At 40.3% G+C, this 17794-nt stretch overlaps 1 protein-coding gene and 1 long non-coding RNA gene across 2 annotated transcripts; one reads left to right on the plus strand and one right to left on the minus strand.

The window, feature by feature from the left end:
• Positions 1 to 6623: 6623 nt before the first annotated feature.
• Positions 6624 to 10190, minus strand: LOC122548015. The gene is made up of 3 exons (XR_006311153.1): positions 9146 to 10190; positions 6804 to 6850; positions 6624 to 6714 (listed from the first exon to the last, which is right to left on the minus strand). It is a non-coding gene; the product is annotated as an uncharacterized LOC122548015 (long non-coding RNA).
• A 1632-nt stretch (positions 10191 to 11822) lies between these two features.
• LOC122548014 (runt-related transcription factor 1-like) lies at positions 11823 to 16581 on the plus strand. The gene is made up of 3 exons (XM_043686573.1): positions 11823 to 13141; positions 13868 to 14024; positions 15410 to 16581. The coding sequence occupies exons 1-3, from the start codon at positions 12881 to 12883 to the stop codon at positions 15595 to 15597; spliced, it is 606 nt and encodes a 201-aa protein (XP_043542508.1). The 5' UTR covers positions 11823 to 12880; the 3' UTR covers positions 15598 to 16581.
• Positions 16582 to 17794: the final 1213 nt, after the last annotated feature.

A 17794-nucleotide genomic window follows, 5' to 3' on the forward strand; every position in this document is an offset into this window, starting at 1 on the left:
GAACTTGCAGGATTTTTCCGCTTGTGTGCTTTTCCAGCAGTGTTCACTGGATAACAATCATGAGTAGAAAGCCTGACTAACATTGATACTCCTAACTCCTCTGTTCAAGGATGTGGTCTATTGGTAGGAGTCAAATGATCTTTGCACTTCATTTTTAATAAAATCACTGAATCTAGATGTATAGATACCTACATGTAACATCAATGTCTCATATACTTATCTATTAGGCAGCAAGGAGTCTCTAGGATTCAGAAAAAACTACAGTGCAACTCCTTCAGGCAAATTGAGCATCCCTTGCAATGTTCAGTTCACCTGACTTGTATCAGCAGCCATAAAATTCTAAAGTTCAAAAAACGCTTAAGCAATATATACTATAGAAATTGGAGACTGATTATGATGATTCATAAAGGACAACTAAAACTAAATCAAAACCAATTGAATACAGCGGTATACCCATTAACATGTAACCTGACCCCTCTGTAAATATTACTCTTTGCCATGCTCTGCCATCTTCACTATACCACTTGCAATATATACAGTACTAAACCACAATAATCAATAACTGCAAGTAAAACGTAGGCTGATATAGTGTTCATTCATTAAAATTGTTTGCCCCTATAATGCCCTCCAAAAAATAACTGTTGTCTTGTTATAATATAACCAATGCACTATCCTTTAATAGATTCTGATTCTTATGTGAATGATGTTCTAACTTATAATAATAAAACTGGTCAACAGTATTTATTAATATTTAAACATTAGAAGCATTGACAAAAGCACTGGATATACTACATATTCATAGAAAACAGAAGAATAGGATTTTGCCAGAAATGGTCTGTTTACTTCTAGAACACTACCTAAAGTAAGTGGGCGAGCTTAAGTCTCTTTTCTTAATCTCGTTTCTAATCTTTTATTTTTGCATCTAAATTGTACTCTAAATAGAAGACTCAAATAGTTAGCACATTCAGTACTTGAAGCAAACCAAAGGCAAAAGATGAAGTTCATAAACACGGAAGGGCTTTGTTGTATTTACAAACCAGCTTATGTCCCTCACCCTCATATTGAAACTTCACTGAACATGCTACCAGGATTTGCTGCTTCAGAGCTGGTGAGCATGGAAATGCTGATGAGTTTACCCTTGAGATTGTCAAATCAATAAGAAAAGCAGCTGCAGGAAAGCAGCAACGATCTGAAGAGGCAAAGGCAAAGACACATGAGGCCTGAAATAGGACTTCATACCAGAATTTCACATAGCTGTGGTGTTTAAGGTAGTAGTGGTTAAAGCTGCTGTGTTTCAAGTGGCAGTGTTTAAAGTGACAAGGCTTAAAGTGGCAATGTTTAAAGTGGCAGTATTTAAAGCAGCAAAGTTTAAGGCAATAGTGTTTAAAGTGACAGTATTTAAAGTTGCAGTGTTTAAGGTGGCAGTGTTTCAGGTTTCAGTGCTTAAGCAGGGAAACTGCTATTTACTTTTCTATGTAGCCTACTAGAATAAGGACTAAATCAAAAAATGAAGATGTGCACTACACTACCCACAAAAGTGAAAGGTACCAGGTCTCTAAGCTTTTATGCCTTCACTTCTTTGAAAACTGCTTCTGTTGACATCAAAAATATCAGTCAGCTTTTTATGCAGTCAGTTCTCTGGCTGATCATTGTTGCACTATTTACCAAGTCACAAATGTTCATTAGCTTCCTTGTGGAGGCTGACAAGCAGGAGATAAAAGTATTGGGTTGTTCCCACATTGTTGTAATCCCACAGTCCCAGAGCATCATGGACTACTTCTCTTCCCTCCCAAACTGGTCTTGCTCTTCTGGGTCTGCAATGGAAAAGGACAGAAGAGATACCATTTAATAGCATGTAAAAACAGGTGGATGAGTGGGTATTTGTCATCTTGGCGTGTGGAGTTGAGCTTAAGAGAGAGAGGAATGGAGAAAAGGTTGATTTAAAAGCCCTGTGGAGCATGTCCTTCAATTTCATCAGATTTCACACTTCTGATAAGATCCCTGCTTATGACATTCAGCACTTGTTTGTCAAGTAAAAACAGCACATGGTTGAGCGATGTTCCATCTACTGCTTCCTTTGTGGTGGCTTCCTACTTGTTTTACATACAAACTTATCTGCAATAAAGAATGGATTGTATTAGTGATAGAAGAATGAGAAGATTTGACACTGATCGAATCAGACTAAAAAGGTGCTGCTGGTATGTGAAAGAAAATAGGGGTGCACAGAAGGGAAGAATATAACTTTAAGGAGCGTAGCAGGTGTCAAGTGCTGCAGTAGGATCAAAGTAGGTGGAATAAAGTATGGTGATTGGAGCACACTGCAGATAATCAGAGAAGGGAAATATTGTAAATATTGGAGCAACAGGTTGTGCAAATATACAAATTGACCAATTGGAAAAATGAGTCAGAAGACTTACCTTAGGTAGCTTTTTTTTTCTTTTGAAAAACAATCATATTTTGCATTGAAGCCTCTGGCTACTCATCCAATCTGCTTAGTCACATTTGTTTCAGTAGCTTTCCCCCATCTAATGAAAAGGAGATTGACTTCCACCTGTAAATCTCCATTGCTGATACCTTCAGTGATGTATCAGACAATGTTGTACCCCTACAAGTCCAAATAAAATCAATAGTGTTGGTAGATCTTCAAATCATTCAGGCAGGCCAACTTCAGATGTATCCAGAAACTTCAGAAAGGATTTTTTTTCTCTCTGCTTTCTTCCTTTACTTTCTTTTGTTTTGTCTTATTGCAATAATGGAATGCAGAATTCTGTTTGTTACTCCAAAGGAGATGAGCAATCTCAACACAGACCAGCAACTGATATCAATATTACTTAGCATTAATTGTACTATTATCAGTCTGTGGAGTCTCATATAGTTGGAATAGTCACAAAACAATATTAATAATTCCACCAGTTATTTATTAAACTATGAGAGTCATGTTCTGATTGTGAAATCAGGTCATCATGCTTCATCTCTTATAGAAATAGAATATTTGGAGCATGGGCAATAAAAGCCTTTCTGATCGCTTCTTTCTCCAGTCTGACTGTTTTTGCTTCTGTCAATTTCATACTCTGTTTCTGCTTTGAACTTTTTTTTCTCTTTTGTTCTTCCTAAATTACAAACATGCTGCTCTTGATGCTCTTTCTGAATCCTGTCTGCTCTTTGTTGAAATTAAACTGTTTCCCTGCATTTCAAGAGCAATTACTCCTGAGAGGTACATCAATGGTTGTAAACCACCCTGCTGTTCTGAGAGGCACTAGATAAATGCAAGTTCTCCTTTCTTTCAAGACTCATGGCATTGTTAATTTCCTCAACAGTATTATTGGAGAGACACTACCCCTTTCAAATTGTCAGTAATTGGTTACTTTTACTGGCAAATTCTAATATCATTTACTCTTTTTAGTTAATTTACTAATGGCAGCAATAGAAGTGATTGAATGCTTACTATTTGAAAAAAAATCCTCTATTTTTATTTTAACAGAGATTTTATTGCATTTATTCTCAGTAGGCTAACACCAGGGGCACCAGCTTTGGTCCCCCAATTCCACTAGCAGTAATTCCTCTGGAATGTTATACTGCATTCCAAAGATGTCTTTCTCTGGTGTACCCATTTCAACACGATGCAGTCAAGTGTATTTTTGAAAGTTTGTTTTTAGTAAGAAGATTTGATGTTCAACTTGCAACTCAACTTTAGCTAACTTGATGGGAAATGTGAGCATCATTCTCATGCTTAAATGAAATTACCAGGTTTTAGATGCCTCAGGCAAAAATGAATCAAACTCTCTGGTGAATTTGGTAAGTGAAAAACATTATTAAGCCTGACTGCATGCCATTTCCCAATTTGCCAGTTTAATCACCTCTTGGGGAGGAAAGAGTCCAAGTAAAAGCCAGCACCTTACTCCAGCAGTGGTCTTTCAGAGTTGGTGTTTCACTTTCATAGACCATCTCTGCTCTTGCTGTTCTCCGCCATGAATGAGGGGAATTTTTGTTTGCCCTCTGACTTATCCTGGGCAATGTACCTGATCCGAAAAAGCCAAGCTTCCACCAGTATAATCGGTAGAGTAAAATCTATTAATTTTCTCATTACCTTCTTAAGAAATTGTTACATTTCTAACTATGCAAATTCATATTAAATTGTTTAGTCCAATATAAACAGATAAGGACTTGGTGGCAATATATGGACTATGTAATGAGCAATTTAGGAATTATGTTTAGGAATTATTTAGGAATATTCTCCTGACTGAACATATTCACAAGTTTTCATAATTAGTATATTAGTTTTCATAATTAGTATATGGCTTTATTTGTTGGGCGAGGCACATGGCTAACTTTCACCAAATCTGCTTCAAAAACATTTTCAGTGTGTTTTAGATGTTTTTATACAATATTGTTGTATTTGGAGAGCGAATGGGCAATACATTGCCCCAGCAAACAATGAGCAACTATAGTCACGGATGTCATGCCGCTCCAACACGTTTGCTCTGTTTGTCTCCCCTCTCCAGGCGCTATATAGTCGCAATTACGTTTGGGAGATGGATTATTCTTTAAACAAAAACATTATCCGAGCCCAGCCAAAATGTTATGGCGTATCAAAACCTATATTTCAACCATAACCTTCCGGTGGCCGAGTTACAGAGTGAATTCTCTTGAAATGTCTTTGCAATGAGTCTGTTCAGTGGAAGAAACGGTTAGAGAGCAAAACTTGTGGCTTTTAACTGTGGCATTACGTTTGGGAGATGGATTATTCTTTAAACAAAAACATTTTCCGAGCCCAGCCAAAATGTTATGGCGTATCAAAACCTATATTTCAACCATAACCTTCCGGTGGCTGAGTTACACTCAGAGTGAATTCTCTTGAAATGTCTTTGCAATGAGTCTGTTCAGTGGAAGAAACGGTTAGAGAGCAAAACTTGTGGCTTTTAACTGTGGCTGGGATGAGACGTTAGCGGTGTCGATCGTGGTTGCTAGCTTCCCGGTATGTTTAATTCAATCAGATGTGATTGTAGTGTTTCACAAATGTTAGTTCTCCGACACCTGAATAACCCCTTGTAGATGCCAAGGTGGGTTTTTTAAAACATAATGGACAATAATGTTTTGGTTCCCATGACAACGTAGCAGGTACTAACTGAAATAATCATGCTACATGACTCGTACTTTTGTTGTAATGGGAGGTACGTAATTGTAATGTAAAGAGACAGGGTGAGGGGGTGGTCGGGAATAAAATACAGATAAGTGTGCCGTTCCTGTTCGTGTGCAAGATAAGATTTGTAGCTCAAGTTCACGCCGGAAGAAACTGTGGGAGCAACTTCCTTGCAATAGCATGAAATATTTGCCTGTTTGGGTTGCAGCATAAGCCCAGAGTGTGCGATCCCAGCCACAAACCCCAGCTTTGGCAAAGGCTGTGACTATTCATCTCTGTAAGGTTTAGGGACTGTTTGAATAGCCGTGCTCTCGATGCTGACACAGAGAAACTCTCTCAGTAGCTGAGAGAACTAAATTAAAAGGGGAAACCCACGCGGATGAAAAGAGTTTAAACGCCACTATTTGTTGAACCAGACTGGGCTGCTGATTTTGCTTCTATAAATCACAATGTTGGGTCCTTCCTCTCCCTCGTCAGTAAACAGTGCGTGGAAGTGAATACTGATTGTACAGAGCGCCTATAAACTCGGGGGGGGGGGGGGGGGGAAGAGAGAATTCAAATCTAAATTCATTTTAAAGAGAGCTACAAAAAAAACTACTGTTTTAAGCCGACCCACACACGGTACAGAGTGGGTGGTATCAAATGGAAAGAATTCAGGTATGTAACCAGCAAATGGTACAATATTAAATAGCCTGGGAAATCCAAATACGGAATTCGCGGTTTCAAGTATAGTTAGTAACTACAATAATATTGCAGAGGATGAAACCTATTCCGACACTTAGGACAAGAAATGTTTCCGAGGGAACAGGACCGTTTGAAAACATCTCTTGTACAATATTTGATCTGTTTGTGATTCTGAGGCATGTATTCATATAATCAGGGACCAAATCCCCAGCCCAGGCTGACTGATCGGGTTGAGTTAGCTTGGATTTCACCTGCCCCAGTATCTCAAAGACTGAATAAGATCGATTCTCAGCATAGACAACGAAAGTGGTGTGTACAAGTTGTAAGGTTGAGGTGTGATGTGCAACATTGGGACTGGCATTCCCTGTGGATGAACGTCCTCAATGTCACAGCACCGTTAGCACCACAAGGAAACGACTCAGCATTTCCAACATCTCCTGGGAACAAGCCTGTAGCTACGAGGCCTCTTTCTGCTACCGAAAGAGTTGAATGTCCTCGTCCTCAGTAAGATTATTAAAGCAAGTACCATGGTCAGCGGAAAGCTGGCTGTAGGAAGCATAACGTGGTGAAAGAATAGTTCATATAAACGGGCACGTTATAAAATCCTACTGTAGGAGGGATCTTGGAAACTTTACTTCATGACAAATCCCTCAAGTCAAGAAGGCGTCCGTAATCTAATTCTAATTTCTTTATTATTTTAAAAATATGACACACAGTGAGATTTCTCAGGCCATTCCTTGGTGCTGTTTGGGATGCGACGGTTGTGCTCAGCCTGGTTTTGGAAGTGGCGTTTTCTGCGCAGCGAATACTGAATCCTATAGTGATCCGGAGCAGCCTCGCGAGTCACTTTGCTCCGAATGAAATCCATTTGGAAAATGCCACTGAACATCCTGTTGATTCAAAAGAAATATTTACACCCAGGAGTATCCGTCCTGCTTTCAAAACAAAAACAAAGGACAGAAAAATACAACTGAGTTACCTGCCAGCGCTGAATTATGAATTATCTTTCCATCTGGGTGAACGGTGCTGAATGTAAGCGGAGTAACGTGATGAGAATGACGCTGGGATTATACAATATCGAATTGCTCAGCCTTTTAACAGAAGTGTGCACTCTCGATTAGAAATGCATTAATGTGTGGCTATTTCAAAAGTTAGATTTAATTGAAAGCTGGCAATTGTATGATTCCGGTGTTAAAAATCTGACATGACCAGTGTGGAAGGAGTTGTTGGAGACATGGTCTATTCACAGTCTCCTGGGAACGGGCAAGTGAGCTGCAAATTAAACGGACCTGGACGAGAGGAGGATGGATATCTTAAGATTTATTTACTTTTCTCTTACTGCAAATTATATGGAAAAGCGGGCGGTCGCTCAGCAATGTGTAATAGGGCTCCAGAAATTGAACGCAGGAATTTGAACGCAGGAGCGCCAAGAAATGCTGGCATCAATAGTAATCAATGGGATTGGTAACTGAAGTTGTTACCCGTGGAGTCATGTGCAATTAGTCTGTCACGTTATTTTAAGGGCTACTTACAACATGGTCCTGTCCTGTCCTGCTATACATCACGTTAAAACTCTTCGAAAACCCCAGTGCAAATTTTACGGGATTTTTTATTTTGTTTTGTTACCAACGGCTGGGAAATGGGAATTATAGATTTTTATTGAAAAACAACAAGAAAACATTTACATTGTACATTTAACACAACATTTACAAATTCATCTAACAATTTCTCACTCTGTGTACTGCGCCCATTGGTTCAGAGAGAAATAAAGTTCAGTTTAACTTGATTCGATTGATCACTGATTCGGAACAAGTGCTATTCAAAATTAATTTGCTTTTAAGTGGTTAGACCCGATCTGATCTAACTGGGACTGGTCACATATGAAAGAATCAGCAACTGCATTTTAACGTATCTTTTGGGGGGGGGGAGGTTCTTTGTTTTATCCCTGCGGACGTTAAATTCCTGCAGGCAGCTGGATCACTAAAAGGTGCTCAATTTCAACTCGTAACAAAACTGGGCGGTGTGGTCGTTTACGCACATTCCCTGCGCACGGAAGACAAGAGAAAGTGTCACAGGCAGAAGTGCCAGCTTTTTGTAGATATTGTGAAATGTTTAATGATCCCCAGACTGAAACGAGCCCTCATTAACAAGAACCGGGGCCCTCGTCAAATACATAAATTTAAAGACAATGTTAGCTTCACCCCAGGCAAAACAAATGTTCTGATCTTTAATTTCTACTTTTTGCCAGCCTGCTCGGTCGAATCAATGGTGGCTTGTTGAAATAGTTTCAAAAGGTGTGTTTGGTCCGTTTGAATATTTTATCTTTAAACGGTGTTCGTCCGCGCGAGTGTGCAGTTATTGCAAACAAGCACATTCAATTTTTCACCCATCAGTGATATCAATAAAACTGTAATATTGATAAGGAGACACGATATTTCAATTTATTGGTTTCTCACATTTCTTAAACTGGGCTCACAGTTCCTCCTTCCAAAGTCACCTGTCCAATTACGAAAATATCTCAAATCTAATAACGCAAACATTCCGCTGATTAAAAAAAACGCTAATTAGCGTGCAGCTGTCATAAGACATAGTTTTGAATTTCTGGTTCACGTTTATTATCAAAGTCGCGTGAATCACTTGGACATTGTCAATAAACCGTTAAATCTTGAGGAATACTTTGGGCGAGGCAGCGGTTTGAGATGTTGACAGCCTCTTGCTATCGGAGACAGAGTTTCAAGGTGCCAAACTCCTTACTGAACATAGTCCTCGCTGTTAAATGTATCCCTCGTTATTTCTGATAACACTGTTTAGGTTTCTCTTTGCTAATCCTACTCCTATCACTGAACTATATTTTCTGAGACTGTCTCAGCTAACTCAATTTCTGGCTTCGCACAAGGCTCCTACTGTATATTAACATTGACTCTAACTCTAACCTGGTTGCGACTGTGTGCTAGCATTCAGTCAAACTCTAACCAAGCTGCTACTGTATATTAACATTGACTCAAACTCTAACAACCAAGCTGCTACTGTATATTAACATTGACTCAAACTCTAACCTGGCTGCTACTGTGTGCTAGTATTCAGTCAAACTCTAACCAAGCTGCTACTGTATATTAACATTGACTCAAACTCTAACCAGACTACTACTGTGTGTTAACATTGATTCTAACCTTAACAAGGCTGCTGTTTCTGACAATTCCTGAGTTTGATTGTTTCTGTTCCAGACAGTGAAGTTACAATAATCAAGTGTTGTTTCCACTAATCCTGAATATGACTGAATCTGTTTTTGTCTTGTCTTATCCCGGAGGGCAAGATAGATACACTGTGGAGTGCCCAGGGTCCTCTTCATTTTAATAGCGGGCTGGAAACGCGTTTGAGAATCTGCAGTTCTTTACTTGCAAATTCAGGATTGATATTTAACATATCTGGGTGACTCAAACCCTCTGGGATCTTGGGTATTCGAACAAGTCATTTAATTTGGAAGTCCATTTTCAATTATGAATCAAGTATAATTAAGAACCCGATGTTAGTATCAGTTGTATGTGATATTATTGAACGACATTTTCGAATCGATTAAAGATTGATGAAAAGTTAGCATATTTTTGCCACTACATACAGCACACAGAAATGTATCGCAGTTTAGCTTTTCAAGACATTGTAAACTAAAAGTATGTGATGAACAATTAAACTGTAAATATCATTTATTACCGAGACTTTTTAAATGAAAATAGCTTTTAAAATCCTTACATAGAATAGTTTTAGATTATGCCTAATAATAAAGCAACGGGTTTGGGGGAATAAGAGAAGATGGGCAGTCACAATTTAAAATCATTCAATTTAATAAAGCTGGATTTGGTATTTCAAAAAATCTATTACAATTTTGTCAGTAGACATTTATCCTGCAGCCCTGTGCATTTCGCCAAATAATAATTCAATCTTATGAACATAATTTAATTCATGTGAATCTCCGAAGTTAAATAAAATCAATAATTCTAACTGTCTTGTTATTTTTGGACGTACTGTTATGTAGCCCTCAAAGAGTTATATTCTGTTAAATCGACTGGAATTTTTTTCTTAAAAAAGGCTGTCGCTGCATTTTTCATAATACTGATATCTTTACTGAGACTCTTCCTGTTTAGCTATAGAAACTAAAATGTACTGCCAAGACATGCAGACATCGCGCAGGGGGTGGCGAGCTCATGATATGTATGACACAAGGATTAAAATAAATATTCGCAGTTAGTTATAGTCTGTCAGGAGATGAAGTCGCCCATGACGTGGAGGGGGTTAATGCACATCTTTTTTTTTGTTGTTTCTCTTTTCGAAAATGTAATGCTTGTCCTATTTTTTTAATAAAGTAATTCAACAGTCAAACTCAGAACTCCAGTAATAGCAGAGCAGTCAGGCCTCACTACAACTCCACTTGAAGGTCCATTGCTGCCCCCTGGAGTTCATCCGTCCGCTCCGCAGCTCCAGCGCAGCAGCTTTTCCATGACTTGCACGCCCGACTGGAGAAAACTGGATATTGCGTGCTTTCTTTTTATGTCATCGGGTTCATCAATTAAGCCCTCCTCCACGTCAGGAAACGAGTGAAATTGCAGCCCATTTCACCCCCCACCCTCCCATGAATCGGTTGTGAGGAGAGTCTCACGCTGTCTTAACCTTCCACTCTCGCTACATTTGTCGCTGATCTTGTTGCAGACAGTAGCTGGATTCCTGCGGTTTTCAAAGGGTCACAAAGCACCGTCGATGTGGGATTGAAATCATACCTGTTGGATTATCTATCAGCGCCCAGACCCATGAACATCACCATCAGACCAGGAAGTGTCGGCAACCTTAAGGGGAAATCGACGGGACAAAATACAGCACTTTAGAGTGCAATTTCTCAATTGTTTGAAACTTCATTTATGTTTTAAACGGACCATGTGCAAAAATCGATCATTGTTAATCTTTTAAATCACATCTGATCCGTTTGAGGGCGTGTATACTAATATCAAATAGGGCTGAAAAATATTTTGCAATATATACATAAGGAATGGTCAAGTTGCAGTCATTGGGCGTAGATTTGTTTTATAAATGACGATTTCCACAGCTTTGCAAATCAAAATGATATTTATCCCAGGGTTTTTTTGCAAACTAATGTTTGCAGACAACAGTCCCGCAAACTAGCCCACCTTCTTGTCAATCCGAAAATTGCTTGTTTACCAGTGTTTAATGTTGAGCAGTTAAAAACCTGAAATCCAAAAAAGGCATAGCATTCCGAATTCCAAAAGAAATGACTGATATATATTCCAAATCGAATTTATGGTGAAAATATTTAGCTGTCAGCAGAGTATATAAACCACAGTCGGCAGATTGCGGGGGGAGAGATTACCAATACGGATGGAGTTAACTGGACATTTTCTCTGCTTTTTCTTGACGGCCAAAGCATAATTTAAACATTTTTACCCCATTCCCATCCAAAAAAAAAAGAAAGGATTTCTAAAATGACGGTTCTTGTTTTGATCGATAATAGAAGAGGAATAAGTGAGAAGTAAGATATTCCCTATTGAAAAGCAGCTCTTTCAAACTGCTCCGCGCTACAAAGTGAAGCGCGGGGGCGGGAGGTTAAGTGCTGCTGCTGTTGCTGCTGCTGCTCGAGTGGGGGAGAGCGCCGAGGAATCCCATTGACGGAAGCGAAGCTCGCTACCGCCTGCCTAGTGCGCGCCCCCGCTCCGATCCGCGTGGCCCAGCCGCACGCTCGCGCGCGTACCGGTTGGCGGAGGGGCGGTGTCTGAAGAGCGCACTTCTAACTTCGCCGGCCGCCTTTGATTGGCTGGAGAGTGGACCAATGGGTTCCTTCCTACCCGGGCCCGAGCTCCTGGAGGCGGCGTCGATTGGTTGGTAACGGGCGATATGCAAATGAAAGGGGGTTGATGCGCGCCGCCGAGACTGTGCGGAGCTCTCAGTGTGGAGCAATCCCGAGATATTCACCTTAAATCAGAAGGACAGGGCATGTGGAAGCCTCATTCATAAAGCGGTGCACTGCTCCTGCTTTTGTACCTAGGAATGTTCCAGTGGTGCACGACATACCAAAATACTTTCATTTTACAACAACAACAAAGACAGACGTTTAAAAAAAGGAATGCCGGTGCAGAAGAGAGAAACATTATTTATGATTGAAAAAAGAAACATTTAATTTCTTCTGAAGCCTGGGTTTTTTTTTATTTTTTAAAAAAGGAAGTTTCGCCAGCTTTTGAAAAAAACGACTCGCAAGATTTTTTTTCTAGTTATTTGGCTCAGAGTCGTCTTCAGGGCGGGTGTCTCTTGTGTGAAGTTCATCTTGAACTAAAGTCTCTGTGTGTGTGTGTCTGTGTGTGTGTGTTTGGGCTCTGAATTTCGGTCAGGAGATTATATATGTGGTGTTTGTATGTGTCTCAAACCACAGCAGAGCCGCAAGTCTAACCGAACTGCAAAACCACGCGGCTCCCAAAATAAAGATCTCGAAAGCGAAAGCACCGATAAGCAAACCGTGACTGAAACCCCGCGGAAGAGGAGAACATTCTGGGGACTTTTATTTTATAAAAAAGAAAAACATTCTATCTGAACGGACCGAGGCTCCTGGTATATTGCTTATTTTATTGTCTGATCGCTGGATTAAGCTACCGTGACGCTTGGAAAGAAAACGACAGCGGTCTGGGTCGGTCTTCCGCGGGGTTTCAGATAACATCTTAAGTGTCCACCAAGGCTGGAGGATCATGCAAAGCAGGCGACTGTCAGAAATGTGCAATGAGACTGAAAAGTGAAAGGGGAGCCCAGCAACAGAAAGTCGACAGGTGGACAGTTCATTATTGGAACCAGGACTGATCAAAAACCTCCGAGCCCTTGAGTTTAGTTTTCTTGCTGGAGCTCAGAAGTGATCGACTTTGGGCTGACCCGCATCGCAGGTGGATCGAGAAAGGGCAGAAAAAGATCCCAAGGCTAAAGTTTTGCGTTGCTGCCCGCTGTTTTTTTCTTTAATTTTCACTTCTCTTACATTATTTTCCCTCCCTTCTGAGATTGTTAAGTTTTGTTGTGATGCGTATCCCTGTAGATACCAACACCAGCCGCCGGTTCACGCCGCCTTCCACCACGCTGAGCACGGGGAAGATGAGCGACTCTCTCCCGCTGGCCCCGCAGGAGAGCGCCCTGAGTAAACTCCGAGCCACCGATCGCAGCATGGTCGACGTTTTAGCCGATCATCCCGGGGAGCTGGTCCGGACGGACAGTCCAAATTTCCTCTGCTCCGTCCTCCCGACTCACTGGAGGTGTAACAAGACCCTACCAATCGCATTTAAGGTGAGTGCGGCAGCTTTTCTATGGCTTGTACTTTCTTGGGACTTTGCCTCTCTCTGTCAGAAAGCGTTCCTTGTTAACTGTTACACTCGAGTTCTCAATCGGCCCTTGTTTAACGCGCGAGTACTTTTCATGGCCACGATATATATTCTTACCATTAAATGCGCAGATTTTATTTAGCTTTTTTTTCTCTGTGTGTGTACATTTATAAATCCTGTTTTGTGGCTGATTAAGGATCAGAAACAATTCAACAGTGCATTGCATCCCTTCCCACTGTCATTCCTACACTGGCTGACTTTAAGGACAGGCTGTTATATATTTATGTTCAGGCTAGCAGACTGAACTCTGTCAGCCTGGAGAGGCAGTAGTTTGTTTTTATAGAAATGATATACACCCCTCAATGTCCGGGTTTAGAGCGCGGTGAGTTTTGTTTTAAAGCAGGGGGCTTTATTAGTAATTGGCTGCAGAGCAGAAGTTCCTGGAAAAGCTCGGCAGGCCTGGCTACATCAGTGGAGGGAAATCAGAGTTAACGTTTCGGATCCGGTGACCCTTCGTCGGCGCTGTATTAATAAGGCTGGGGGAGAGAGGAGTTTTTGGCAGATTCTGACGGGATGTTTAAATGGGAAGTTGTTGGAGGTCTGGCGGTCAGCAGTAATCTCTTGTGGTCTGAGTGCTGCTCTGTCTCAGTTTCTCGCTCTCTCTCTCTCTCTTTCTCTCCCCGGGTTACAGGTGGTCGCTCTGGGAGATGTCCCTGACGGGACCCTGGTCACGGTCCTGGCCGGTAACGATGAGAACTACTCGGCCGAGCTGCGGAACGCCACGGCGGTCATGAAGAATCAAGTGGCCCGCTTCAATGACCTGCGTTTCGTCGGACGCAGTGGACGAGGTACGGTCGAAGAGCCGCAAACTGCCCCCCTACCCCCGCCCCCGCCCCTTCAACTCAGGCCTGGATACAGGTTATCCTCCCTGTCCTCTCACCCTTCACTCCCTGCTCGCTTCAAAGTCAATGTCCGCATACCAGAACTACTGAGTGACAAAACAACCCCAGGCTGATAACTGCATACAGAAATATCCTGACTGGTTGATTGCCTATGCAAGAGAGTAGGGGTAACTCCCTACTCGGGAAGCTAGTGATGGTTACTGATGTCTCATTTGTTTGGGTGAGCAGGAGGGACGGTTAGATCAACAAGCCAGTGCTGCTCCCTCACCACCCAGACGCCTGGAGGAAGAACGCCTCATCTTCCGCCTCGGAACACTTCAACCCCAGGGCATCAATGTGGACTTCAACAGTTCCCTCATTTCCCCTTCCCCCACCTCACCCCAGGTGCTCTTCCAGCACCACTGATCCAGAATCTGGTTTCCAGCATCTGCAGTCATTGTTTTTACGCCACTGTTAAACAGTGGCGCTTTATTTAGTCTTCTATATGTATAACCGTCATAGCAGATCCGCTCGCTTTCTCACTCCAATCCAACCATGTCCACATTGGCAGCAATCAAACCGTGACCCTCCCGCCCCTGGCTGGCCACTGTCTGCCAACTGTATCCACGGGACAGTTCACGCTATTGGTGTGAAATCAAACCCCAGAGTTAACCATGACACATTGCATTCTCTTGCAAGGTGAACTCAAAAGTTGACCAGACATCCCGCCCAGTATTTTACTCCAGCATTTAAACGGCGCTTAAAATAAAACATGATGAGCAGGTATCGGTGTTGGACTGGGGTAGACAAAGTCAGAAGTCACACGATATCTGGTTATAGTCCAACAGGTTTATTTAAAACCATAAGCTTTGAAATCACAAACTACAACCTGGTGTCCTGTGTGACTTCTGACTAAAATTACATACGCCTCACATTGAAAATCAGAAAAATACAAACGCTCTTCTGTAATATTCAAGTCACCTTTGAAATATGCTTCAGTATAGCATTGAGTATAAATTCAGGGCCAATCTTGTTATTGCACAGTTTGTTAAAATTCAACCTAATATCACAGGAAATTGTTTGGCCTAATAGGAAAAGTTGTAATATTCAGTAAATAAGAAACAGTAATGACCCACGGCAACAGTTAGTGTTGGCCAGAAATCTTTCAGATATGAGAGGTCGGTGTTTAACAATAAGTGGTGACCGCCTGAAGGAAATTGGGTCCAGTTTAATGGGAGCTTTTCAGGCTCGCGTGTTAAGATTGTAACAAAATCAGGTTTCATTTTGTCTTCTCTTCATTGTTTTTAGAGCTGACTCATGTTATTTTGCCTTCCCCCCCCCCCCCGTTGCAGGGAAGAGTTTCACGTTGACAATCACGGTGTTCACAAACCCACCTCAAGTCGCTACTTACCACCGAGCCATCAAGATCACAGTTGACGGGCCCAGGGAACCCAGGAGTGAGTACTCCATTTGCCATTGTTTATCTTTTAGTCGTGCCGAACGGACGGGCAAGCCGTCACCCTGTCCTCCACCACATTAGTAACCTCTGCTCCTTTAAAACCACGATCTGTAAAAGCTCACTGGCTGAACGCCACGCTTCCTACATTTTCAAATGTAGCAGCCCCCAGTGTTGCAACAGCACACACTGGGAAGCAACCGCTACTGCGCTGCGGATCGTCAACTTCAGAAGCAGGAGGATTTTTTTTAGTGTGTGTGTTCCTTTATTGTGGACAGGTAAACGGAGTACTTTGATAAAGAAAAAATAGCTCCTTAATATACACTTGAAGATTATCAATGGACCGCATATGATAGAGGGAGCGTAGAATCAAATCCATACCTTATTCCAATAGTGTTCTAGTGAATTATTGCAGCAGCCAATTAAAAAAAAGCAAATACTTTAGATCCCTTCGACATCTCGAAATTTAAACCCCTTCTGCTGCCCGACCTGCAACATACTGCCCATTGACGCGGCTTTTTTTGTGAATCGCTGGAACTGGTTCTAAGTTCAATACATTGATGGAACATTGTTACCTGTTAGTTATTGAAAAGGAATGGTATCGCGTGTGAACCGTACAGCGAAATTAAAACAAATAATATAAAAGCCTAACAATTTACTAAATCAACTTTATAGGCTATGTCACTTAAAAAAAAGTCTACACACTCACATCCGTGCCTAAAAAACAAATAAAATGGCAAGAAGATTCTGAATATTTAAATAATGAAATATTAATCAGAAATTATTTGTAGGGATTTAGTTACTTTAAGCAAGCATATCAGCATCAGACTAACCTCTAAATGTGTATTTAATTATAAAAGGATGTTGCATCATTTTATAAATTATCCCATGCATAAGTTGTTATTCGACTGTTTTGAGTATGTTAGATACAATTCAATAATACAAAGGAACAAATACCAACAAACATTCTAATGTATAATTCAGTTTAAACACCTCTCGAGTTAGTTACAGTCATTTACAAGATATACCATAGGTCAGTCACAAATAGATAATAACGTTGTCTCAATTGTTAATCCTGGCCAGGATATAATAGCCGAAGCTGTTATTTCATGTAAATTAATCGTAATGCAAACAATTATATTTGTCAATTGTACTCATTGTTGAGCAAAGATTAATAAAAAGTATTAAAACTAATTGTTAATGTTGATAAATAATGTAATCTGTTTAGTTGCAACTTTTTATTACTATTATCACAAAATAATAGTTACATCTAATAACCATAATGGATTGTTCTGAGTCAATAGTTATATTCAAAAACAGTAAAGCAAAAATAGTTTGTTTCTTTTCCTGGAACTATCTAATAATGACTTAAGATCTATCCAAAGCATTACACTGTTTTCCTGGAGCAGTTGCTACGCTGCAATGTGAATACAAAAACAGACTGACTCTACACACGTAGTAAACACTTAAGCAAGATTAAGTATGGGCTAGTAATTAAACTAATCACATTCTTTCTAATTTAAACAATAACCATGGAATTAGAATTATTGATGGTTGAGCATTAGTTATTTTTTACTGAGAGATGTAAAACTGCAAATTTTAATGTAGAATTAATTGCAAGTGATTTACAAAGATGTTCCATTGAAAATTTGGCACGTGACCATTTTGACTGCATTAGTAGTAAATTAGTAAGGAAAATACAGATATAAGGGACAGATGAGTAACAAGCATCAATGTAGCTTCATTGTTTTTAGAAGATTTGCTTATTTAAAATCCGGGATTTGTTATTTATTAGCAATTTAACTCAGACTTTGTGTGTTCGGCTTTTAAAATGTATACCTGGCATAAATGTAATTATACATTTGGTTGTTTTGGCTCCTGTAAATATTTGTATTTTAAAAGTTATCTGTTCTGTCCTGACTTTTAAACTAACGCTAGGCTGCACCTATTATAATCTAACAAAATTAATAATTCTTCAACTGATTTGAGTTGTATTACTCAGACTATTGTTTTGGCTAAAAAAAGTGCTGTTCTGTTAATTCATAGTAGATCCTCATTTTCTCCTGCAATTCTTTCTTCTTTCATTTCTCTCTTCACCAGCCCATTATATTTACACATAGTATTTTTTTTAAAATATAAAAAATAAGCCCAACATTTCCTAAACTGACTTGATAAGCCCTCAGCATTTAAAACATCTACAGGCACATTGAATATCTGGATGGCTTGTGTAAATTTGTGAGATTTGGGTGGTTGCAATTGGTGGCATTGCTGTCTTCACAAG

This window comes from Chiloscyllium plagiosum, unplaced genomic scaffold, assembly GCF_004010195.1.
Source record: "Chiloscyllium plagiosum isolate BGI_BamShark_2017 unplaced genomic scaffold, ASM401019v2 scaf_7402, whole genome shotgun sequence".
Classification (NCBI taxonomy): Eukaryota; Metazoa; Chordata; class Chondrichthyes; order Orectolobiformes; family Hemiscylliidae; genus Chiloscyllium; species Chiloscyllium plagiosum.

Excerpts from the sequence above, each read along its gene's own strand:
- LOC122548014 (XM_043686573.1), top strand. The coding sequence starts at position 12,881 with ATGCGTATCCCTGTAGATACCAACACCAGCCGCCGGTTCACGCCGCCT. Across the intron at positions 13,142-13,867 it reads CCCTACCAATCGCATTTAAG|GTGGTCGCTCTGGGAGATGT; the intron begins GTGAGTGCGGCA and ends CCCGGGTTACAG. Across the intron at positions 14,025-15,409 it reads CGTCGGACGCAGTGGACGAG|GGAAGAGTTTCACGTTGACA; the intron begins GTACGGTCGAAG and ends CCCCCGTTGCAG.